This window comes from Rhinichthys klamathensis, unplaced genomic scaffold, assembly GCF_029890125.1.
Source record: "Rhinichthys klamathensis goyatoka isolate OS25496 unplaced genomic scaffold, OSU_Roscu_1.1 h1tg000011l_1, whole genome shotgun sequence".
Lineage (NCBI taxonomy): Eukaryota > Metazoa > Chordata > Actinopteri > Cypriniformes > Leuciscidae > Rhinichthys > Rhinichthys klamathensis.
In genome coordinates this window covers 9526427-9553766 of record NW_026606564.1, presented here as the reverse complement: position 1 = coordinate 9553766, position 27340 = coordinate 9526427, and the positions used below count along the sequence as shown (strand labels likewise).

The following is a 27340-nucleotide window of genomic DNA, read 5'->3' as shown; positions in this document are numbered from 1 at the left end:
ATTTGTTTACATTTGACCCATAAACCTCTCCTATTATTAACGGAAATCAGTGAGGTCAAATAGCTAGGCGCATTGTAGAAACTATAGGCCTATTAAGTAGTCCTGACATATTATGGAATGGTCGATTTTCTTTAGTGCAATTTAGAACATTTCGGTATGGGCTGTTTTATTGGTCAGCGCGGCGCTGGTGAGATTAGTTCGCGCCGCGCTGACCATTGGGTGGGGCAAGCAAACACTTCCTCCCTGCGCGGCGAGTACGAGTACACAGTTACAGAGAGACGAGTACACAGTTACAGCGAGTCGAGTATGAGTACACAGATGAGGAGGAAACATGTCAAGACGACAAGGCTGTACGAGTTTATTTGATGTCATCTAACCCGATGGCATATGCGTTTGAGCCAGTGATGAGGAGGAGGGTTGAGAGACCCGTTTTTGGGGAAGTTGAGTGAGCTGCAGCGGCTCCGGACAGAGATGACAGTGAGGAGAGGGTCGGCAACCCTTTGCAGTGCAAGTGCGGTCACAGCGATCAACCGTGGAGTTTGTTTGCTGCCATGAAGCAGACTTGGATAATGTGCTCAGGGAATTGTCCTGCATCACCTTATCGCGCACATTCCAGATGTTCTGTAGTGACAGGGACGTGTTGGAGTAGCTGTGCTATCCCTGTATGAAGTCCGTGCCGAGAGAGCAACCTATAAGCAATAGGTGGGTTCACGTTAACCTCAAAGTTAATGCTACTTGTAATTTCAGGCAGTACTGACGCAGTGTTCAGTTTTAAAACTGGGGTTGTGTTTGACTGATTGTGCAGCCTCTGCATCGGACAGGTCTCCTGACAGAGTTGCAGGAGAAAGAGGTGGGTGGGACAAAGAAGGGAGGTGGAGTTGTTGATGTTCAAATTTTTGCCACGTGCTGTGTGAAATGCACGAAAGGTAAGAATTGCGTTCAAGCTCACCGGTTGCAGACACTCCCTGGTTTTGACTTTGTGATGTGGAGGTACATTCTTGCGTGGATGACATGCTGACCTCATCGTCTGACCCATCATCTCTTAGCATACTGACATCTGGAGAGGGAAATAACTTAAAAATACAATACACAAAATATCTAAAGCGGATCATTTAGAATCAATTTAGGAACATCGTATACACATACCTTCAATGTCCTCTGCTAAAGGTCCCTCCATGTCAATGGTCTCTAAAATGATAATTGATAAAAAATTGAGTTTGGAAAGCTGAATCTGGGCAATCTGCAAGAGTATACAACAGTAGTATTATCTCTCATCCCGTCACCATTACTGCCCTATGTTTTACATGGTAAATAGTTGTTTTCTGAATGCGGAAGACTAAATGTCATATATTGTGCCTTCAAGAATATAAAGTTAATTACCATTTACATCGACTTGTATTTCATCGAGGCTCTTTCCTGTGTAATCTCCTAGGCGTCCTTGTTCCATTGCCAGGAGGACTTTACTTAGGCCCTGTCCACACGGACACGGGTATTTTTATAACCGTGACTTTTTTTACGCGGTTCGGCCGTTCGTCCACACGAAAGCGCACTGAAACCGAACATTTTTGAAAACCCCTGCCAGGGTGAGGATTTTCAGAAACGCCGGTTACAGTGTTGTCGTGTAGACAGTGAAACCGGGGTTTTGCCTTGCGACGTCAGAGCGTGCGCCGTTATCTGCTGTGTTTGACGTCAGATTTGCGCTTCTGATTGGCCAACGTGGCTTTACGGTTAAGGTTTATATCGCCGCCTGCTGGCGTGGCATGCTCTTGACCGCGCTTGATACGTGTTTTTGCGTTTTCATGTAGACGGGATTTTTTTTTTAAACGCTGTAGGAAAAACTCCGGTTATAAAAATACCCGTGTCCGTGTGGACAAGGCCTTACTTTGGCTAATTGGAGGGTGCTTTCTGGGAGCTTGTAGTGTTTCCTGTGAACAGCAATGTTATGACCAAGGAAGTCTGCCAACTGGTCGAGCTCGGTGGTTTTGAGGTTCAGAACGGTAGACAGGGTAGCAATATGTTTCCTCAGTTGAATTGATGTTAGCGCTTGAGGATTTTTTATGTCAGCACATTCACTGACAAATTGCCTCATGCAGTCACAAGCCCTGAGGTAATGGGCAGATTGTGGCAATGCAAACAGATATTCATTGTCCTTCAGCACCCCACATTCTTCTCTGCTCTCAGTAAGAGCATCAAGTGATTCTCTCATTACTGGGGTTAGAAGAACAGGAACCTTCCTTCCTCTTTTTCCAACAATTGCTATTCGCACAAAATGCCTGCAGAGCTTCTGCTCAAGCGCTGTGAGGGCCAAATTTACATCTCCCTGTTCCTCTGATGTGTCCTTCGATAAGTATGCAGACAGGCGCATTCGGGACACTTCACCTGCTCTCCGCCGATTAAAAAGCATAACTTGAGTCAGCGTTACTTTTGCAAGTTCCTTCCAATTTGTGGATGAACGATATTCTTTTATATCTTTGAGATGTTGCTGCTGTTTTTCTTCTAGATAGCAATGTAGCCTTTGGATGTCTTGTGTAAGAGGTAAAAGTTGCGGTGCATTCCATTTGGCCCGGTTAAGCTGGGTTAATGCCTGGGCTGCAATATCAAACCTCCAACTCTCTAAATACAACTGTGCTTTATCTTTCTTTTTCAGTCCTTCGGACTTGATAAACATAGCCAACGAATGCAGGCTGTGTCCTACCTTGCGTGCAAGAGAGGGACATTGGTTTATGCCAGTTTCCTCACTGAATCCGGATAGGTTCTTTGCAGCTCTGACAACCTGGGAGTTAAGTTCAGGTTTGATGAGTTCTTGAATGGTCTTCATACGTGTGATTTTTTTAGCTTCCAATAAAAGCCTGCCAAGTTCTCTCAGTTTTTGGCGTATATACTGGTGTTGACTAACTATCTTCTCATTCTTTTTGAACAACCTGAACCCATAATTGAGGATGCAGTTGTCTCCTTTAATTGCAACTGCAATCTTGTCCTGAATCATTACACTCAAGAACTTCCAATACGCGTCTGTATATTCCGATGGAGAAGGTTCAGTGAAAGCACACAATGCCTGAACTCTATTTTTACCTGGTTTAGTACTTTTGGGTTTGAAGCTGCAGACCTTGAAATGCCGCCACATCGCTCTTCTTGAGAACAACCCATAGCAGTGAATGCAATGTGCAAATTTATGTGCCTCTGATTTTTTTACCGGTTGTTTACATGGGATTAGTTTTCCTTTTTGTGTTTCCAAAACATGACTGTTGTGCTCGAAGTTTCCCTTATTTCGTATGTAGTCCAATTGTAGTTTTCTTTCCTTTGAGTTAAACTGAATGCTTTCGCAACATCCAATTCATCTTGGTGTTTACGCCACAAGTGTCTTGACATTTTCTGGACAAACTTCCTGCAATAAAAGCAGAAATGTTTCTTGTTATAGCTTCTGGATCCAGCTTCTGGATCCATCATCTTTCTTTAAAGTTGAACTGACAATGATATGCTGCTCTTCTTCCAGGGGCACTGAAACATTGTTTTCAGAATATGTTGCGATTTCCTTTTCATTCCCATCAACTCTGCTATTTGGAAATCTTTGTGTGGGATCATGACATCTTTCCAAAAGTCTTCTCTGGCTAAAGTCAAATTGGCCATGACTAGAGGATTCACTTCCACTTTCCCTGGGCTTAGACTTGCTCTGTCTGGAGGACTCGCTTCCACTCTCTCTGGAGGATCTACTTCCACTCTCCCTGGGCTTAGACTTGCTCTGTCTGGAGGACACGCTTCCACTCTCTCTGGAGGATCTACTTCCACTCTCCCTGGGCTTAGACTTGCTCTGTCTGGAGGACACACTTCCACTCTCTCTGGAGGATCTACTTCCACTCTCCCAGGGCTTAGACTTGCTCTGTCTGGAGGACACACTTCCACTCTCTCTGGAGGATCTACTTCCACTCTCCCTGGGCTTAGACTTGCTCTGTCTGGAGGACTCGCTTCCACTCTCTCTGGAGGATCTACTTCCACTCTCCCTGGGCTTAGACTTGCTCTGTCTGGAGGACTCGCTTCCACTCTCTCTGGAGGATCTACTTCCACTCTCCCAGGGCTTAGACTTGCTCTGTCTGGAGGACTCGCTTCCATTCTCTCTGGAGGATTCACTTCCACTCTCCCTGGGCTTAGACTTGCTCTGTCTGGAGGACTCGCTTCCACTCTCTCTGGAGGATCTACTTCCACTCTCCCTGGGCTTAGACTTGCTCTGTCTGGAGGACTCGCTTCCACTCTCTCTGGAGGATCTACTTCCACTTTCCCTGGGCTTAGACTTGCTCTGTCTGGAGGACACGCTTCCACTCTCTCTGGAGGATCTACTTCCACTCTCCCTGGGCTTAGACTTGCTCTGTCTGGAGGACTCGCTTCCACTCTCTCTGGAGGATCTACTTCCACTCTCCCTGGGCTTAGACTTGCTCTGTCTGGAGGACTCGCTTCCACTCTCTCTGGAGGATCTACTTCCACTCTCCCAGGGCTTAGACTTGCTCTGTCTGGAGGACTCGCTTCCATTCTCTCTGGAGGATTCACTTCCACTCTCCCTGGGCTTAGACTTGCTCTGTCTGGAGGACTCGCTTCCACTCTCTCTGGAGGATCTACTTCCACTCTCCCTGGGCTTAGACTTGCTCTGTCTGGAGGACTCGCTTCCACTCTCTCTGGAGGATCTACTTCCACTTTCCCTGGGCTTAGACTTGCTCTGTCTGGAGGACACGCTTCCACTCTCTCTGGAGGATCTACTTCCACTCTCCCTGGGCTTAGACTTGCTCTGTCTGGAGGACTCGCTTCCACTCTCTCTGGAGGATCTACTTCCACTCTCCCTGGGCTTAGACTTGCTCTGTCTGGAGGACTCGCTTCCACTCTCTCTGGAGGATCTACTTCCACTCTCCCAGGGCTTAGACTTGCTCTGTCTGGAGGACTCGCTTCCATTCTCTCTGGAGGATTCACTTCCACTCTCCCTGGGCTTAGACTTGCTCTGTCTGGAGGACTCGCTTCCACTCTCTCTGGAGGATCTACTTCCACTCTCCCTGGGCTTAGACTTGCTCTGTCTGGAGGACTCGCTTCCACTCTCTCTGGAGGATCTACTTCCACTTTCCCTGGGCTTAGACTTGCTCTGTCTGGAGGACTCGCTTCCACTCTCTCGGGAGGATCTTCTACTTCTCTCTCTGGGCTTAAACTTGCTCTGACTGGATGATGCACCTTTGTTCTTTTTTTCCTTTTCCAGGGTTAATTCCATACTGCTATCACTTTCTGTGTTTTCATCCATGGGATTTGGAATATACTCCTCTTCGCTACCTAAGTTTGAGTCATCCGATTCCATGAGATTCATCTGAATCTTTAAAAACAAACATATCTGTTGATAACTATTTTTGCAACATTAAATATAAAAAACCTGAGTATACTGATTGAACAGGCTCAGGATACTAAATGAAGAAAAATCTGTATGGACCATTTTCAGTACAAGTAAATTTACAAATTAGAAGAATCCCCATCAGACTCATTAGCAAGAGCAACAGACATTTTCACAATCGTGAAAACACAAAAGAACCCCCCCCCCCCCCCCCCAAGACCTTCTTCTCAGCTTCTGTGAATCCCTTTCAGGCTTAAAAAAGGAGCCTCCTCTGCGCTGTCACTACTTGAATCATAGAGACTGTGGGTAAAATCTTGTACTCTATCCATCTGCAAAAAGGGAGACATGGAGATATTTTGCTGTATGATTGCTGTATTTTTAATTGATAGGGAGACCATTCAGAGGTTGTCAGGTGAGCTAGACACCTATGAAAATTATTGACCAATATTACCCCTCCATCCACCTGCTGAGGCCCATGTCCAAACTGCCTTCCAGGTGGAGTAAACGTTGACAAAATTATTAAAAACGAGTAACGTTTCAGTTTTCATGCATTTGATTGTTAAATTTAATGACTTCACAGCAAATTATTCATCATAATGATATAGTGTCATTCCTGTAGACATGGAACTACTCAAGAGAGAGGGAGAGATTAGTCAATTTTCCGAAGTGTCTTCCTCACCTCACAATTGTCTCCCTATCACTTAAAAATCAGCAATCAGTCAGAAAAGAAGAGTTGAGCTTCTCTAATAAATGATTACTGATTGATTGTTGGTGATCTCTATTTAATTGATAATTAATGCACCAGGCGAGGAGGAGAACTCGACCGGATTTTGGCAACAGAGACCGGCCGCGGCGTCCGGGAGTGATAGCGTTGGCCTACCGGGGTTTGTCCCGGTATGCTGGCTGACCAGTAGCCTACACCACTGGGCACGTTGTATCTTTTTTTTTTTTTTAAGCACACACCTGAGCGCTGATCACTGGACATCACTCCTGCAGGTGTTTATGCCAATCCAATAGATTCAATTTCAAATGAGTCCATTTAAATCCAAATTTTAAAAGCAATTGTTCAAAACAATCGATTCAGGTTCAAAGTGAATGATTCCCATTCAAATATAAAATAATTCAAATTCGCTTACTAGTGGCACAAAATTTATCACATAAACAAGTTAATTATATTGTTAAAATGTGTTTTGGGGCTTACCAGAATGCTTTTTGTGCGTCTCAGTGGTGGAACAAGTTCATCATCCGATTGATTGTTAGAATGGTTGCTTGGAGAAGCCTCATCACAAGTTTCTTTCACAACAGTTTCATCTGAATCGTACAAATGATCTGAAACATCTGGGCCGATATCATTCTGCCCTATAATAACATCCAGGTGTGGGGTGGAAGGTTCGTTTTCCATACCATCCTCATCAGTTTCATCACTATCTGGATAATCAACCAGTGAAAATCCTTGGACAGTAAATACCTAAAAATAAACAAAAATTCATTAAGTATGGAATTAGAAAGGTTGGCCAAAGAAACATGGCATGGTCTGACTAAAAATCTAAATCCAGAAATGTGAACATCAGCCCTTTTAGACAGTGTACAATTATAAATGTTAAAATCAGAGTACAGCTATACTATAGCAGTGTTTCCCCTACCATTGTTTTGGGGGGGCGGCCCGCCCCCCCAAAACGACACCCCGCCCCCCCTAAAATGCTGACGAAATCCAGTCATAAAAACGGAATTTACTGTATAACGCGGAATTTCACAGAATTTGTAATTTTTTTTGAGGAATAAATAGAAAGCAGTTCAGTACACTTGAAATCAAATCGCGATGTAGACTAGTGTGTGTGGATATTAAACCACAAAGACCATTTAAATACGAATCCTGCGTGTTCTGTGTGAATGAATGGTGCAGCCGACGCGCAGTTTCATTTACCACACACACACACACACACACACACACACGGAAGAACGTGTGACGCTTGCGCTGTATTTTTGCCTATATGAAGACACAAATGCATGAATTTCCTCTCCAGGCTCTAGATCCACTCCGAAAGTCACTTCGTGATCATTTCACCGCTTAATTTGAGAAAAACTATCATCATGACATAAACGAACAGACTCAAAAGGTCTTCACGGCAACCCGTCAAAATAAAAGTTCGGTTTAACTTGACAGATATATATTACTGTTGTACAGTATAATTTAGATATGTCCCAATGTAATAATACTAACATTAATCCAAATAAATTATCATCAAAATTCAGTTTTTTAAGGAATAATCCATGTTTTAATTTTAACAGTAAAGCTCATTGTGCAGCACGTTATTTGACAAAAAGTTTAATTAATTTCATATGATTTAAATTGATGATAAATGATAAAATTTGTGTTTTATGTCTTCATTTTATTACCAGAAAAATCACAACACAGAATTAGGGTGAAATTTGTTTTCATATATATTTTTTAAATGTTGTATAAGTTTAATGATTCAGAATACATTATTTCAATTAATTAGACATGCTTTTTGATTGCTAAAAACTTTACACCACGTATCCGCTCCGCAACACTAGCAGTTCCCCCCCCCCCCCCCTCAGATACAGTATACAATTACGAATGCTAAAATCACAGTTGAGGTCATGTCAGGTGTTGCCATAGTGCATTGAAAACAATTACAGTAAGAACTGGACGGAAGGGCCCCACATGGGTCAGACTACAGACATATGAGTGTGTAAAGGAGAGACTAGAGAAACAAATGTATTTGGAAGATGGAAGGACCCCATAAGAACATGACTGGAAACATGCCGGTGTGTGTGACATTACCTGGCCTTTAACCCTCTGGGGACCAAGAACGCGCCCGCGCGTTTTGCTGTTTTTTTTTCCACATAAAAGCAACATAGACTTAAAATACTCTGTCATTTATGGTCATATAAATAAAATCAATACATGATTATAAACTATAGAGGGTCTTCTTTTTTGTGTACACTCACATTAACATCCAAACCTTGTGTTTTTTTTTAAATAAATAAAATAAACAGGGTGCGCTTTCAGCTCATTCTGTCTCCGCAAAAATCTTTCTGAAACATGTCTGGAAAATGAACGGAAACTCCGCTAATACTTATCACACAAACATGAAACATACGTCTAAAGAGCGCTTTAAATTTCTACTTTTAAATAAAATAATTCACATTTAAAACAAATATTCTCCTGCAATGTAATCTGTCTGAAACTAAAGAGAAGTGCAGTTTCTCCTGTCTCAGCTCATTATCGTTGAGGCCATTTGCAAAATAGATAAACGCCCCCAGGCAAATGCTGTAAACACACTATATTTTTTAGTCAGATTAAGATTCATCTTGCGCGGCTATGAGGAATAATCCTGGGACATTTACCACAGAACAAGTGCTGGTTTATTTTCACTTCGAGGAGGAGCAACAGATTCAGCTGAGAAGTGTAAGTGTTCCCTTTCGAGGGAACTCGAACTGCGTCGTAAGATCGACACTTTGGGGACGCTCCATAAGCGTGCGCCTCTGAAGTAAGAATGAAACTAATCCAATCCTGATTGGTGTTGCGTCGTGACGTAACATGTGACGGCATAACCGGATGCATAAAAGTGACGCTGACACATACACATATCAGCTTTCGCTTTTCAGCAAGCGCTCTCTGTGAAACTGTCTGTCTTATTGGGTGTTGTTTGTCTGTGCAAAGCTCTATATATATGGCGAGTGAACAATACACTAAGTGTGTGCACCCCTTCCCAAGATTATATATATATGTGCCACGGGTGGGGACACGCATCAGCTGTGTGTGTGTGTATTGTTTAGGGGCGCAGCACTCACAGTCAGCTCTCGAGAGGGCTGCCTGTGAACACTGTGAAGCACTTCCTATTAGAGTGCTGCGCTCCCGCTTGGTTATATTATTTCCTGATGATGGCCAGGCTCGCGATCCCCGCGATTCGGGACCCGCGTCCGTTGAGGCGGCGCGACGGCTTAGATCGTGGAGATCGCAGAAGGATCTCGCGGATGAGAACGAGACTGCTGAGGCACCTTTTCGTTCATCATCCGCAGATTCTATGACACTCGTTCACGACGCAGAAGCCCGCGATGCGGCTTCTTCTGCCCGTGACGAGTGCCCGGTGCTCGAGCTATCTGTTCATAAGGAAGTAAGTGCTCAGCATCGGGAACGAGCAACATGAGTCACACTCGCCTGCTTATGTTTCTGCTTATGTAGAGCTCGTGGAGGTTGTGATGCGTGCTGTGGCCAGACTAAATAAATAAATAAATATATATATATATATAAAATATATCAGCTGGCCACAAAATAAGCAGGATGATCCTTGTCAAAATGAACTAGACGAGAGATTCCTGCAGCACCGTTCACAACCTCAGAGGCGGGGCTTACTGTTTTTCCCAGATCTTTATAAAATATTTATTTATGTGTAGATCCTGGGAAAAACTCCACTTTTTACGTATCTCCCCACATTCATTATGTTTATTCGAATGTGGTGGGTGCAAGAGAGTCGGGTTATGGCAAGATGCCGCAGATGGAGGAACCTTTAGCGAGCTATCTTTCTCCTGATCCGGCATCTTCGCTTTAAGCCCCGGCGCTGCCCAACAAACCGTGCAGGGACACCTCTGCACTGGTTGGCTGGGCTTATATGGTGCAGGAAATCGATGTTGCTCTTTCGCCGTTAAAAACGTTTCGAGACACATCGGTTTCCAGCGAACGCAGGCTGCACTGTCCGCCCCACAGGCTTGCGGCCAGGCAGCATTCGCGTTCGCCAATCGAGAATCGTTTACGGTCCAGCCCTGCCGGAAACCCGCTTCAGGGGGTCGAGAACGAATCCCGATTAATACCCGAAGCCAGGCTCGAGAGCCTGGTTCCTTTGGTAAAATATTTAGAAAAGAAAAGGTCAGGCTGGTGCGTGCCTGCACTCTATGACGATTTTGCAGGCGTACCAGGCCAATCTTCTTAAAGATCTAAGTGAGGAAAATATTTCCTGTTGGCCGCTCCGCTATCTCCTTCTGGCCTGTTTTCCAACGCTGTCACTACAGTCGTTGACAGGTTTCAGGAAGCAAAAAAAAAGAAAAAAAAAAAAGAGAGTGTTGCCTCTAGAGCCCCTCCTGCGGGAGTTTGGCAACAGAGGAAGCACTCTCAACCGAAGTCCTCCAGCCAGAAGGGTGACCTGAGGGCCGTCCTTCAGGCGGAGAAGGCTTCGGGAAAGAGGCCCTAATGGTAGTGTAGGACCTCTGAGGGCTGCCCCCCCGCTGTGGAACAATCGAGGTTGTTCTAGCAGCAGGTGCCCTCGGGGAAGAAGATGTTGTCCCGCCGTCTTTGACGCTTCGGGCCACATCGATTTCCAGCGAACGCACACCGTGGCGTTCGCCCCAAAAGCTTGCAACAGGGCACCGACTATGGTCACAAAATCTGTATCGACTTTTTTCCTGCCGGTCCTCCGCTTCAGGAAGTTGAGAATAGTGCTCGAAAAATACCCGAGGCCAGTCTCGAGGGGCTGGTTCCCTTAGTAGATTTTGTAGAAGAATGGCAATGCCTTCTGAATATATCTATATGGGTCCTGTATATTATAAAATATTATAAAATATGGGTACAGATCGCAGTTCGGTCACCGACCTCCCTAGTTTGCTGGGGTGGTACCGACTGCAGTGGTTCCAGAACAGGCTCGGGTTATGGAACAAGAGGTACAGACTCTACTGGAATTAAGGGGCCATAGAATGTGTTCCCCTACCAGACAGGGAGTCCGGGTTTTACAGCCGGTACTTTATAGTTCCAAAGAAGGATGCCGGACTGAGGCCAATTTTAGATCTAGGGCTTTTTGAATCGTTCTTTGAGGAGATTCAGGTTCAAAATGCTTTTTATTCCCATTATCGTGAACCAAATCAGATCCGAGGACTGGTTTGTCACGATGGATCTAAAAGACGCTTATTTCATGTCTCCATCCTTCCGTGTCACAGGAGGTTCCTGAGGTTGCTTTCGGGGGCGAAGCATACCAAAATCGGGTTCTTCCGTTCGGCCTAGCACTCTCTCCCCGCACGTTCACAAAGTGTATGGATGCGGCTCTGGCTCCACTGAGGCTTCAGGGCATCCGTATACTGAATTACATCGACGACTGGCTCATACTGGCCCAGTCTCGAGAAATGGCAGTTCGGCATCGAGATGTCGTCCTTGGCCACATTCAGAACAGGGGGTTGAGGCTCAACACTAAGAAGAATGTGTTGGACCCAGCTCAGAAGACTACTCTTCTGGGCGTGGTATAGAATTAGGTACAATGCGGGCACGTATGTCTCCCGCTCGTATTGAATCCATCCTGGCCATGGTGTCCGGGATAAAGCTAGGCCAGGCCATCACTGTAAAGCAATTTCAAAGACTGCTGGGCCTCATAACAGCGGCATCCAACATAATTCTTTTGTTTTATAAACATAAATCTGTTTCACATGAGGCCCCTTCAGTGGTGGCTCAAAGCCAAGGGTTTTTTCCCCAAGGGGAATCCGTTCCGTATAATAAAGGTTACGCGCAGATGCCTTCGTTCCCTATTAATATGGAAGAAACCTTTGTTCTTGTCCCAAGGGCCAGTGTTAGGGGCGTCATGTCGCCGGGAAACTGTTTCGACAGACGCTTCCCTCGCTGGCTGGGGCGCGGTCTCGGATGGCCGCTTTGCCAGGGGTCTGTGGCAGGACCATCATCATTCTTGGCATATAAATTGCCTAGAGATGTTGGCTGTGTGCAGGGCTCTGAGGAGCTTCCTCACAGACATCAAAGGTTACCATGTCTCAGTGGTAGCTTATCTAAACCGACAAAGGACACTCAGATCGCGCCCTCTATCCAGATTGGCGCATCAGATCATTTCATGGTCCCAAGGGAAAATATTATCTATAAGAGCAATATATGTCCCGGGGGTTCTGAATCAGGGAGCAGACATCCTGTCGAGGCAGGGGCTGAGGCCCGGGGAATGGAGACTCCATCCAGAGGTGGTGGAGTTCATATGGCAGAGGTTTGGACCAGTGGAAGTGGATCTGTTTGCGTCTCGAGGGACGTCCGTCCCACTGTCCACTTTGGTTCTCCCTCACTCATCCAGCCCCGCTGGGGTTGGATGCCATGGTACAGGCCTGGCCAAGGCTTCGCCTGTACACTTTTTCCCCCGATCGCTCTGCTCCCGGGAGTCCTGGAGAGGGTCCGTCAGGAGGGCATCAGTCTTCTTCTGATAGCCCTGTTTTGGCCAGCCCGAGTATGGTTTTCAGACTTAATTTCACTCCTGATAGCTCCGCCATGGCAGATTCCTCTGAGGAGGGGTCTGTTGTCTCAGGCAGAGGGCACTATATTCCATCCTCAACCAGAGCTGTGGAAATTGTGGGTCTGGCCTCTGAGGGGGCTCAGTACCTAGATGCTGGTCTATCATCTGGGGTGGTCGAAACCATACTTATCTCTAGGGCTCCGTCTACTAGGAGATTATATGGCCTCAAGTGGAATATTTTTCTACTTGGTGTAGAGAACTTGGGTTAGGGCCAGTTAACTGCCCAATGGCTTCAGTTCTGGAGTTTCTTCAAGATCGTTTCTCTGCGAATCTCTCCCCATCCACACGTAGGGTGTACGTGGCTGCCATTGCGGCGTTCCATGCACCACTAAATGTTGGGCCTTTGGGGAGGCACCAACTGGTCATACTATTTCTCCATGGTATTGGAGGATGAGACCGACAGTCAGGTCCAGGGTTCCTTCCTGGGACCTGGCGGTGGTTCTCGAAGGGCTATCCCTGGCTCCCTTCGAATACCTCCAGTCGGCTTCGCCTAGGACCTCACGTTCAAGATAGCCTTTCTCTTAGCTATTTCTTTAAAGAGACTGGGAGATCTCCAAGCCCTGGCACTATCGCCAGCTTGCTTGGGGTGTGCCCCCGGCGGAGTTAAGGCCATCCTGCATCCGAGACCCAGCTATGTGCCTTAAGTGCAATTTATCACGGCTAGGTCCATGGTCCTGCAAGTATTTCATCCTCCACCTCATGTGTCGGCAGAAAAGGAGAGGTTCCTTGCTCTGCCAGTCAGAGTTCTGAGTATTACCTTGAGAGGTCCTCTTCTTGGAGGAGGTCGGACCTACTGTAGTGTGTTTTGGATCACCTATTAGGGGCTCCCGGCTATACAAACCATAAGTAGGCCTACAAGGTGCACAATTTGCCTTCACCTTTGGCCGTTAGGGCTCATTCTACTAGAGGCATGGCGTCCTCTAGGGCAGTGGTTTTCAAACCCTGGGTCGCGACCCTCGGGTGGGTCGCGAGAATTAAAAAATGGGTCGCCAGTGATTTAAAAAAAAAAAATAAAAAAAAATCCGTTTTCTAATTAAACTAATATTAATAATAATAGCTTTGAAACAACGAAACAAACTGAATGCTTCTCCTGACATGCGTGTTGCCCTCTCGTCCTGCGAACCGGCTTGGGACCAGATTATGCAGAATAAGCAGGCCCTTCTCATTAATATACACAAAACACGCACTCGTTCGCTTCACCCGCAACACACACACGTTCGCTCCATCGGCAACAACACACTAACACTCGTCGTTCCTTCCTAGGGCTGTCAAAATTAGGCTACTCAAAAATTACGTTCAAAAAATCCCTCTAAAAAAACACATAGGCTATATTCGAACTATTCGAACATCTGGTTGTGCATTTTGTCAATGACGCGCATTACGTCAATAACAGGTCAAATTAATACAAAGAGACATAACTACTTGTTTAGGTAGTTTATTTAAGTTTAAACATATTTGACAACGTATTACCTACACAAAAACAAGTAGCCTAAATCAACTAATGGCCAAGACCGCAGACCTCACTCTCACTAGGCACTCTTTCTCTCTCTCTCTCCCTCACCTCACGCTCTCTGCCCATAACGGTTTAAATGAACAACAACAACGATAAACAAATGTTGAGTGCTGATCAAGAGTTTTGTGCAAGCAATTTAAGGTCGCGACTCTTGTCCCAAATATAGCAGGCTTCATTCAGTGATTGAAACAAATATTATTAACATTAATTGAAGTTTTAAAGAACCGACACTGAACGCCCCGAGCGAGCTGTGCTGTGGTAAACATGGAACTTTTCCTTGACATGAAACGGTAAATAATCAATTGCATGGAACTGCTGTATCTAACCTACCTTATTCATGCAATAAATAAGAATAAGAAATAAAAAACATTCAGCTGTGCCAGTGCGACTCTTGTGACCTGTCCCTGATCCCTCAGCGCCCACTCGCAAAGCAGACAGCCGCGCCTCTGATACCGCGGGCGTGTTTTTCCACATTCAAATATTAATTTTCACATTCGAAATTCTGTTTTTTAAAACTATTCGAATATATAGGCCTATTCGAATTTAGAATATTCGTTGACAGCCCTATTCTCATTTGAATTATAAATAAGTTTGCTTTTAAATTGTGTGTGATTTTGGTTGGGTGACAGTTAAGTTTGACAAGAGTTTACAGTTTGACAAAACCACAATGTTGTGTTTTAACAATGTTGTGTCGAGTGCACACAAGTATAAATAAACACTTTGCAATTTGAATGATGTCCTGTATGAACGACGGAGTATATTTTTTGTTTCCAGTGCCGCGCCTCACACACACACACACACACACACACACAAATACACCATTCCAGGCTTGACATCGCAGCCTGTTCATTATAGCCGAAATAAAAATATGACAATAAAATAGTCAACCTAATATAAAAATCACACTGCTCTGTTTAAATAGTCAATTCGTACCATTCAGCGTAAGCACCGCTCAACCGTGATGTTTCCAAGCACATTTTTGCGCATGTGAAAAGGATGATTTTTTTTCCTGTCGATATTGCAACGTGAGTGAAGTTGCTACAACGCCTATAATAAAGAATAGTTTACCATCAAATACATCGCGAATGTTAAAATATTTTGATTCTAATGAGAGAGTTAGGCTACGTGAGCATAATGCCCCTTTTACTTTCCCTTTAAATTATTTCGTTTTGGCTTGTTTAGTTATTATTTTTTTATTCTTGTTCTGTTCTGTATATAATTAATATTACATTTAAAGAGTTTGTTGTGGAATATGTTTTGTGTATTTGTACTTTTAAAGCATTCAGCAAATGATAAGCTATTTATTGGTTAAAAGTCCTGTATGTAGGCCTATAGCTTGATCAAATTATTTCAGAATCGACTTTGCGTTGCAATCGCGTCAAGGATCAACAAGTGCACGTGCATCATCAAAAGTAAAGTGGTTAAAAAAGTGCTTAAAGAAAGGTTAAAGAAAAAAAATTCTGCGCACAAGCCTATGGGTCGCCTAAAAAAAACAAAAAAAGGGTCCCTCTTGAAAAAGTTTGAAAACCACTGCTCTAGGGCCCTCCTTTCGGGAGTTCCCATCAAGGAGATCTGTGAGGCACCCGGTTGGGCTACCCCACACACTTTTGTTAGGTTCTATAGTCTGCACCTCCCTAGTATGCCTGGCGCACATGTGCTCTCGTCCTAGCTGAGTGCCTGAATCAGTTTCACTCCGGGGCAGGCCTGTCTTCGGTGCGTGGCCTAGTGGGCATTCGTTCCCCAAAGTGTCGATCTTACGACGCAGTTCGAGTTCCCTCGAAAGGGAAAGTCTCGGGTTATGACTATAACTCTTGTTCCCTGAGAAGGGAACGAGACACTGCGTCGTCCTGCCACGCCCCTCGAGGCCTGAGAGCGTCTTGCTTCATCGCGGAGCTGATATGTGTATGTGTCAGCGTCACTTTTATGCATCCGGTTATGCCGTCACATGTTACGTCACGACTCAACACCAATCAGGATTGGATTAGTTTCATTCTTACTTCAGAGGCGCACGCTTAGGGAGCGTCCCCAAAGTGTCGATCTTACGACGCAGTGTCTCGTTCCCTTCTCAGGGAACAAGGGTTATAGTCATAACCCGAGACGTTTTATGCTTGTGCTTTGTTCTAATCGCGATATAGAATAATGCTAGTGTCTGTAAACGGAAAAATAGCATACTGTTTAAATGTGAATCATGTTTCTCTGTGTGTGTGTGTGTGTGTGTGTGTGTGTGTGTGTATAATGAATGAATGAACGCACAGATATGCACTGTTACAGACGAAATAAAAGACAAAATTTCGTTGACTAGTTTTGGATAAGGTTTTTCAAATCAAATAAGCATCAAATAAGCTTCAAATAAGCTTCAAAATAAAGACATCAGCTTTTGTTAGGAGTTTCTGGGGATAGAAGTGTCCAGACGTATGCACCCTGTATTTTAAAGAAGAACATTTAATTATTTGCGATACATTATTCATTCACAAAGAATTCTAATTCTTCTGTTCACTTCTAATTCTAAGCAGTGTGTGTGTGTGTGTGTGTATGTGTGTGTGTGTATATATATATATATTAGTGCTGGGCAACGATTAAAAAATTTAATCGCGATTAATCGCATGATTTTCTTGCGATTAATCGCATTGTTACGTGCAAAATTGAATAATGAATTCTAAAGTAGTGTATTTCGCACTTTTGATTTAAATGTACTGCTACAAAAGTGCAATAACATGTGGTTTGCAAAAACTTTAAACAAATAAGGTGCTTTCATACCAGCAGTATTCCCTTTACACAGTATCAATAAAATATTTCTTGTAAATCTCAACTTAAACATTAACGTAATCAAATCAAATATTTAAACAAAGCTATTTGCCACTGCCAGGGCATTACCTTTTATCTAGCTTGTTAAAACGAGTCCAGTTTTCTTGTTTTTTTTTTCTGAACAGGTATCTTGTATCAGGGAGCAGCAGAAACAGTCTATGTAGTCAAAGGGTCATGATCACTACTACAGATATAAGTCGACCAACGTTACTTCTCTGATAGCAGCTTAGGTTTGGTCATGGCATGCCATGGTTTCCCACGTAAGATTACATTAAACAGAGGTAAAGCCCAATTTATACTTCTGCGTCGAACTCACGCCGTAGCTGTGTAGCGCGCGTACCCTGACGTGCATCTCTCCAAAAATGTAACGTCAATTCTACGCGTACCGCAAGCGCTGTGATTGCTAGAACCGCTCCCCGGGGTTCACACTCTCCCTCTGCATGTGTAATTGCGCGTCAACGCGGACAACGACGCAGATATATAAATGAAAACCATCGCGTAGTCTATAGCGTAGAGGCTCCGGCGTAGGTCCGACGCAGAAGTATAAATCAGCCTAGAGTGAGGTGAAGTGGTCGAGCACAGGTGCAGCGACAAGCGGGTGCGTTCCTGTGAAACTGTTGCGGTCATGCTCGCCTCACGCACGCGCCCGCGCGTTGCCGAAGTTGAATTGTCTAACTTTTTGTAGGCTACACGACGCGCAGCACAAATCATTGGAAGAGAGACTGATCCTCGGCTCGCTGTTTGTAAGTTTCCAGAATCTAAATAGTTATCAGGACATCAACAGGAGGGAATTCACATGGCAGAGCATCCCTGCTAAACTAAACGCAGGCCTTTCAGGTAAAGTTATGTATAATTTTAATTTAAGTTAAAAAGGCTACAGCTGCGTAGCGCAGAGAAGCCGCTGCCATGGTTACTATCCATAGAGCGCCTGTCATTCACTCGCGGAGCGCTGTCTCCCTTTCTGTTCACCTGAGAGAACCTGCCAAAGCCTCTCCACTGCTTGTTTGGGTGGGTTATTTGCTGGCTGACCAACATCCCACCCCTCCTGTGATCATGGTTTGACTGTAGGCCTATGTGTATTCAGAGCCAGTGAGCAACGGACTTTCAAAATAATAATAATAAAAAAAAACTGCGTTAACGCGCGATAAAAACATTGTCGGCATTAATTAATAAATGCGTTAACGCGATAACGCGTTAACTTGCCCAGCACTAATATATATATATATATATATATATATATAATTAAAAAGCTATTTTAACCAGAAAAATCTACAATGCATGCCCAAAGTCGTGCAGCCATATAGTTTCTCTTGATATCAGTCCTGCTGAGTTCAACATTCACAGGAGACTGTAATGAAAAGTCAAACACCTTGGAAATGACAGGTATGTACTATGTTTCAGGAATGGGACAATGCTGTGTGACTGTGCAAGCCTCTGCCTTTAGATCAGTGTGTTTACTAATGTGCTTTTTTGTCCTTTGTTGTGTATCTTTGGATTACGTTGTGTTGTAAATAAATCCAAACAATCTAAAAGCCATTCTTTTTTAAATCTCCTCATTCTTTGTGCAAGGCTCCTCGTAATGGGGCCTGATAGCACCTAATAGGGCCATTATGGGAGGGTCTTTGTCTTTCTCAGGTGTGAAATGCCATACATATTAATGAGAGATCACGCCTCCTCGCATAAAGCTTTCTCACACTAAACACGTCATACACATTCTAAAAGACTTTATTGACTTATCTGAATGAGTAGTCAGGATGATTCTCACATAGTTTTGGAGCAAATATTCTAGACTATGTGATACAATTTTCAAAAGTCTTGTGAAGAAATAATCAATATGTGTTTTGTGGCCTTATTTCAGAAACTTTTATTTTTAAGTTTTTCAAAAACCATGCATAAATAATATTCTCTCAAAAATACAAACATGTACATACATGTTGCTCACAGATTAAGGTAGCCCCGTTTGTGCTATATAGAGTGAATTTACACCTTTGCCATTAACATGTTTATAAATAACTGAAAAAAGCACAAATGTCAGTGCATGTCAAAACATCCCAAGGGCCCCAAAAACCCCTTGGTCCCCAGAGGGTTAACCTGAAATAGACAGACAAGAAGACACTCAGAACTGTATGAAGAGACATTCACAGGCTAATAAGGTCATCTATGAAACCGCACTGAACTTCAACTGAGAGCATGGACTAAAAAGCAGCTCACGTCTATTCCAGGAGTTTGCAGTGGATCAAATCAAAATATTGCTTTAAAACATCTAACAGCTCAGATACAGAATACAATTACGAATGTTAAAATCACAGTTGAGGTCATGTCAGGTGTTGCCATAGTGCATTGAAAACAATTACAGTAAGAACTGGACGGAAGGGCCCCACATGGGTCAGACTACAGACATATGAGTGTGTAAAGGAGAGACTAGAGAAACAAATGTATTTGGAAGATGGAAGGACCCCATAAGAACATGACTGGAAACATGCCGGTGTGTGTGACATTACCTGGCCTTTAACAGCCAATAAAAAGCCACATAAGCATTGGTCCACTTTAGTAATAACACCATCAGATACATGTCAGCATAGATGAATGTGTTTGAATGTACTTTTACCTGTGTGCAGGTCTGATCTGGGTTTGGTCCATCATCAAGCGTCTTAGGAACAGGGCTGGTCTCATTCTCTTTTGCTGCGGCTGGAGCTTGGGTAATTTTCAACTGGATTGCAGATAAAGAAGAACTCATTTTAACACACATCACATATCAAATATTAAATGCATTTCCATAGACAGTCAAGAGTAATATTGGAAACATGGTTAATATTGGAAAAATACAAAAAAAATCGAAAAAAAAAATCTCTATACTTAATCTAACCAACTCACCTTACTGCGCCAAGGCCATTTTGAATCACCATAGTTGTAATCAATTTCATCTCCTATTTCTATTTTCTTCAGAGAAAAAAGGCACAAATGTGGTTTGTTGTCAACTATGATTTTTTTCATAACGCAATTTGGATTTTGGTGGTTGTCATTGACCAATCTTCCGAGAGATCCATCTTCTTCAGATGCATCCAGGCTGAAAAGTATCAGAAAAATGGTAATAGTTTTACATCTTTTAAAAAGTTTTATTGAAAGAGTTATTTTCAAAAGAATTTAAGAGTATTTGTGCTTAATTCTTTCATCAAGTATTAAACCCTTGTTTCAGGGTTAACTCGTAATTTCTCTAAATCAATACAAAACATCCATCTTTCAATGTTTACCATAAGTGATGATTCTGCCACTGAAAGTCAAAGAGAAATGTGCTTTCAATCTCTGCGATTGAAAACAATTACAGTAAGAACTGGACGGAAGGGCCCCACATGGGTCAGACTACAGACATATGATGCGATTACTTTTTAAGTTCGTTATCTTCTGTATTATTCGACAAAGACAAGCAATAAATCATTGTATAGTAGGGATGGGAATCTTTAGGCACCTCATGATCTACTTTTTTTCGTAATTAATATTATTAATAACAGTTAAAAACTTTATTTGTGTAATTATACGCATATTTAAAAATAATTATTAAAAAACATGTTAGGAATTTTAAATAGGCTATATAAACGAATATAGCTTTAAAGGGATACTCCACTTTTTTTGGAAATAGGCTCATTTTACAACTCCCCCAGAGTTAAACTGTTGAGTTTTACCGTTTTTGAATCCATTCAGCCGATCTCCGGTACTGGCGGTACCACTTTTAGCATAGCTTAGCATACATCATTGGAGTGGACAAGACCATTAGCATTTCAAAAAAAAAAAATGACCAAAGAGTTTCGATATTTTTCCTATTTAAAACTTGACTCTTCTGTAGTTACATCGTGCACTAAGACCGACGGAAAATGTAAAGTTGCGATTTTCTAGGCTGATATGGCTAGGAACTATACTCTCATTCCTGCGTAATAATCAAGAAACTTCACTGCCGTACCATGAGAGCAGCAGGCGTAATGATATGACGCAGTGCCTGAAAATAGGCCACCTTCCGTCAACACAACGGAACTATTTTCAGGCGCTGCGTCATATCATTACGCCTGCTGCACTCATGGTACGGCAGTGAAGTTTCTTGATTATTACGCAGGAATGAGAGTATAGTTCCTAGCCATATCAGCCTAGAAAATCGCAACTTTACATTTTCCGTCGGTCTTAGTGCACGATGTAACTACAGAAGAGTCAAGTTTTAAATAGGAAAAATATCGAAACTCTTTGGTCATTTTTTTTTTAGAAATGCTAATGGTCTTGTCCACTTCAATGATGTATGCTAAGCTATGCTAAAAGTGGTACCGCCAGAACCGGAGATCGGCTGAATGGATTCAAAAACGGTAAAACTCAACAGTTTAACTCTGGGGGAGTTGTAAAATGAGCATATTTCCCAAAAAAGTGGAGTATCCCTTTAAAATATAAAAGCTAGTAAATAAAGAGGAACAAAAAAAAACATTACAAGCAATAAACAAAGAGTGCTTTCAGTATTTAAAAGTAGGCCGTCTGAACATTTTCCATTCAAGAGCTGTGAGTGATTTGTCTTCTCAGTTTAGATACGATAAGCTGCATTCACACTAATGCACAGATCCCTTTTGAAATATAAGATGTGGTTTGTCCTGTTGGTTTAAGATATGACTGACTGCGTTTACATTCATTTCGCGTCATAAAAGCATTTTGAGATGCCAGTACATTAACCAATGAGTCGCTCACAGCCGCATGCACGAGCGCTCTTCACAAAGCGCGCATAAGTATTTTAAATTGAAAGCAGCCTTCTCAGTGATTTTCATATTTTTAATATATAAGCCAACTACATTCCAAAAGACATAAATAATGCCTTAGTAGAGCATTTGTGAGGAAAATTCCGGCGGGCGAGACCGCGAACTGCAAGAGTAACATCAAGCAAAGCGGGAACCAGTGCGATAAAGCCCGCGAATGTCCTTGTAATTAGCTTAAACCTTTCCGAACTTTATGAAAGATTATTTTTCGTAAGGTTCGAGCGGTTTCGCGCGCGTGTGTGTGTGTGTGAGAGAGAGAGGCAGAATGAATACGGCTGTTTCTAACGCAGCGTCATCACGCATCTGTTTAAAAACTAAGCTCAGACTCGATTCTGAAATTCTCTGAGTATATTATTGTACATTATATATCAATTATATATATATATATATATATATATTACAACATAATATCACAGAAATCAAACATAGACTGTTCTTTCCTGTATGCCGTGCCAAGTAGGGCTGTAGTCAACCAAAGAAATCCTTAGTCGACCAAAGTCCTGTCCTGCGCAACGATTAGTCGACAAAAAAAAAAAAAAAAAAAAAAAAGACACGATGTTTTGATTGAACATTTTTTAACAATTGTCATAGCATTTATAAAACAACAACGAAAAAAACATCAAAAATACATAAAACTATAATAATAATACAATTCTTTTAAAATTAAGTGATTTTTTTTAACTGCAAAGTTAGGAGCTCTGTCCTAGGTCTATAGTAGGCTAACAGTCACAATCGCGCACCTGACCACACCACACGCTACACAAAATATAACTGCTATCTGCCACAATGAAAAATCCTAACAAAAGCTCTCGTTTACAGGCTGTAGCCTATATTCTTCTTTACTTGTCTTTCAAAGCTATGGGTTAACTTTTGTCCAGCCGATCTAGGAGTTTTAAAACAAACAGACAAAAAAACCCAAAGAGCCTAAAAAACAATCCTAATAATAATAGGCTGTATTGTAGGACCGCATATAGGTTTATTTTCGTTTTGTTACATTATTTAGGCTATTTTCAAATGCATCAAGTGTACAAATAAAAACAAAAACATATCAAGAAAACACAATCTATTGAGTCAGCATGATAAAGCCGTTAAAGGGACTGCTCACGTCTTTTGCGCGCTCAAGTTCGATTTCAAATGTAGGCGCGCGGTGTGCGCGCTCATGATGGAAGCAACGCGCTCTTTTTTTTCCAAGTGCGTCCACGCCGCATCGAGATAAAAACATAGTGTATAAAAACCGAAACAAGTAGCATTCTAACTGAATGAATACAGCTAAACTACCTATATCCCTTACTGAGCACGAAGCAGCAGCGCAGCCACAGGGGGGAACCGAGTGTTCTATGTGTGTGCGCTAAACTGTGGCGCTGTTACAAAATAGCCTAAATTAAAGCATTTAAAGTTGGGGATAAACCATAGGCTAATTATATTTAGAATACAGTAATATATAACTGCTTATAAAGAAATAAATATCAAGGAGTAAATCATTGAAAATTTCTTTCTATTGGTAAAAAAAAAAAAAAAAAAAAAATACAACTGGTCGACCAATAAGAATGTCAGTCGACCAAGATGGCATCGACCGATTAGTCGACTAAACGACTAAAGTTGACAGCCCTAGTGCCAAGTTGATGCTACATCTGCAGACTGCTTTTCTCTCGCCGTGTCACGTGACCAGAGTGTAATCGCAGCTTTTGCGGTTTAAAAATCGCGTTTCATCATATCGCGATATTATCGCAAATGCAATTAATCGTTCAGCCCTACTCCCAGTTGTGATACACACTCTACAGGTAAAGTGCCTTTTTGATCAGACTTTATGTGGCCAAAAAATGTTTTTGATGCAGACCCATCCACATCAATGCATCACTGATGTCCTGTCTATGCTCTGTTCGGTTCCCTTAAAGGAGTCATGACCTGTAATTTTCACTTTTCCACGAAAATCAATAGCCGCATTTCCACTGTCGGGCCAGTGCGAGCCAGGGCTTTGAACGGGCCGAGCTGGGCTAATGGCCTCGGGCCAGGAGCACCGGGCTCAAAATCTGTTGCTTTCCACTGTCGGGCCAGAAGCTCCACAGCGCTTCACTAAAACACGCCAGTAACACGCAATGTAACACACACACACATCATTTCACCAACAAATAAAAGTTACTACTTTTATCAGAAAACGAATCAGAAAGAAATCACTAGAAACCAGGGGTGGGCGATATAGCCTAAAAATTATATCACGATATTTCAAGAATATTTGCGATAATGATATTTATGAAGATATAGAGAAAAAATAATTGACAGTTTTTTTATTACATTTTTCTCACGAAAATGTTTGCTCACTTATTGTGTATTTACAATTGGGTAATTTTGCTGTTAAGAGTTTACACAACACATGGAAGCTTTATTTCAAGCTTTGAAATCCGTAGGTTGCGGCCAGGTCGGGTTCATTCACAACTTGCGCCATGATGTCATTTTGGAATGATATGCTGAAGTTACCTGCGGTGTCAACCCCCCTCCTTCCTGCCATCAATCAACGCGCTCCTCATTTGCATTATTAAAATGACCGTCCACGACAGCCAAAATATCGCATCAGATCTCGCGAGACAATAATGCCTTCAGAAATAAGGGTCAGAGGAGCTCTGTGTTTATTTTTTTCCACTTTTCTTTTTTAGAAGGGCCTGAAAGACTATAATAGAGCGTGGGTATCCAAGGTAATACTAGGTTATGACTCCTTTAAACTGAGAGTGCCGTGTACCATTTAGTGCAGGTAACACCAGTGAAGCGTAAGAACATCATGCAACTCAGACTTTTGACATAAACAGACAGACAGATGTACTATATTGATCCAAAACTGGAAAAATACATTGTAGCCAATGCAAGGCATGAAACTAAATATTAAATAGCAATATAAAAAACAGAAAGTATTCCTGATTTACTAAATAAATATAGGACACAGAAAAGCAATATAACAAACGTATATACAACAAATAGAGAGACTAGTTAAATAATGTATTGTGCAAATGAGCTTTAAAGACCCACTCCGATGAAAATCATGTTTTTCGTGTTGTTAACATGTTCTTGTGGCATTTTTCTAAAGCTAGAGGACATATCTTTAGAAAATTAAGCTCAAAATTGCATTTTTGAGTATTTCTGCATTCAAATAGCAGTGAACCAATGGCAGTCACTAAAAGGCAGCCTAAAACAGACTGGAGTTGTGATGTAATAACTCTGGGGGGGCCACAAGCTCCTGCCCCACTCCGCTCAGGTTCATTGTATGCATGTAAAACTGTTGATGGGGACTCCCAGAAAAATATTAGGAACATTTTAAATGTGATAATAGGTGCCCTTTAAAATAGCTCAAAAGATGATCGGAGTGGGACTTTAAGTTGCAGTGAACGAAAGGTGCATTGAAATTCGGATTCTCAAGTGCAATAACTTTATCAATTACAAATTTGTAATAATTGGGGTTTGACACCCAGAGACTGTGAGGAAAAAACTGTATGCTGAAGCAGAAACAGAGAAGAAGAAAGTGCTACTTCATGGTTCCTGCATCATTTTAAAAATCAAAACGAATGCTTTTTAAAAACCTTAGGAGCTCAGTAAATGAAAAATAAGACCCAACAAGGGAAACAACAAGAAAAGAACTGAAATTCATACATGTGAATGATGACATTTACTTTTAATGTTTTATAATGCAGATGTTTTATCCCTATTAACTTCGCCCTTTCCTTTCCATGTCACTTATTTGGGATCAATCAAGATGAAAATTTGCCTTAAACTCTAAACTGCAGCTAGTCTACCACAGCAATAGGCTCTACTTCTCTGGACACTTCAGTAGAATATTCTGACAAAGCACTCAGACAATCTTGCCTGGGCTGTAAAGTATCACACTCACTTCGATCACTGTCTGTCTTTGACAAAGGCAAAAAAAAAAAAAAAATAGGAAAATATAACCTGAAACCACACAAAAACTGTACCCTGTCATTACATCAACAATAATAATTTTTTGCTTTTGAAATGCACAAGTTGTGTCAAGGAATCTTCTGCAACTTACCTTTGTAACGGTCAATGAGTCTCGGCATAAACCCATCCTTGTCAGTGCAAGACAGAAGGTATGTCTTTGCATCATCTATAGGCCTTTTCCTCCTCCTTGTGGACATAATGGCTCTGTGAAAATAATTGTAATTCGTACTTCGTCAAGGTAAATCTCACAAAAAGGTTTTTGAAAAATAGCAAGTCACAAAAAAAATCTATTGTGTAAAATAAATAAATAAACAGACATTCATACAAACACATAGCTGTGTACTGAGCTTTGCTATTGCAGGATGCACATTGTTTAACATCAAACACGGGCTAATGAAATATGCAAATTCTGAAATGTGCACACTGAAAGCTGACCGAGCCTGTTGAAGCCGAGAAGTTAACTTGTTAGATGATAACCATGTTGTGCTGCATAGACACTCAGTAATCAATTTAAACTAGGGCTGTCAAACTTAACTTCTGTTACAGCAGCATGGCGGCGTTGCCACATGACCATTGACTGACATATGCAGCATCACATCCTTCCTCATACATACGCGCATGGATGGTTATGGGGGGGTCCAGGGTAGGCCTGTACCACCCAGACAAAAAGCTTGGTGAAAACTTCCCTTAGAAGTATTGAGTCTAAACAAGCAAAGGTTTCAAATCTTGCTACATTTGTTGATCAGTCACAGTGATGCTCTGAAATTTAAGAATGTGTTTTTATTTGTTAAAAATATATATAAAATGAAGTTGAGATAAGATGCTAAAATGGCAAGCATCACTTCACATTGTCACGGACATGGACAACTAAGAGCAGGAAAGATTTTTCACTAAATACTTTGCATTTTGCGAATTTTATTGAAAAATTATGTGACCAAAACATCCACAACTGAATTGCTACAGCTATATTGCTGTAATTGCAAATTAAATTTGGAAAAACTTGAAGGCGGTCTTTTCTATTATTTTCTCTCAACTGTCCTGCTCCAACAAACCAGCTGCGGGTAGGATGAGCGACTCCAAAACGGCACCGTTTAGTCCTGCGTTAGCTTCTGGCTAACCTCCATCAGCGAGTCCTGCCCTGTCTTGCTCACAATTCACAACCGATTCCACCTTTAACGACATGCCCCGCCTCTGCCCCGCTGTCATGTCCGTGGTGACATGTTATTAGGTAAAGCCAACTGCTAATAGTAATATGTCGCTAACGTTAGCTACATTGCAGCCAAAAGAGGTAGTAAAAATCACGATATACTTTAACGCCAAAATAAACTCACCATGAAAACCATGCCTAGCTTACCTGTTGCATGCAGAGGTCGATATTTGTAAAAATATTTAGATTTCCAACCACTCCGTCTTCTTCTGTCTTCAATTTTCTATCCTTGAAGTCTTCTTCTTCTCCTTCTTCTTCTTGTGCAATTTCCGCAGTTTTCCTTACATTCGCGGCTGATTGTACAGTGCAGTAATTTCATTGGCCAAAGGTTTCAGATTCCCGCGGTGTGTATTCGATTTCGCGGGAAGTGTATATCCTGACTTCCGGTACAAAAAGGCTCGACGATACACACCTTCACACACTTACCCACTTTTTGCTACCTTACGG

The 27340-nt window shown here is 42.3% G+C and overlaps 1 protein-coding gene across 1 annotated transcript; it reads right to left on the bottom strand.

Moving 5' to 3' along the window:
- Positions 1-518: 518 nt before the first annotated feature.
- LOC130099395 (uncharacterized) lies at positions 519-2624 on the bottom strand. The gene is made up of 4 exons (XM_056265080.1): positions 1878-2624; positions 1381-1463; positions 1147-1188; positions 519-1057 (listed from the first exon to the last, which is right to left on the bottom strand). Exons 1-4 carry the CDS (start codon positions 2402-2404, stop codon positions 744-746), a joined length of 966 nt encoding a protein of 321 aa, XP_056121055.1. The 5' UTR covers positions 2405-2624; the 3' UTR covers positions 519-743.
- Between the last annotated feature and the right edge of the window lie 24716 nt (positions 2625-27340).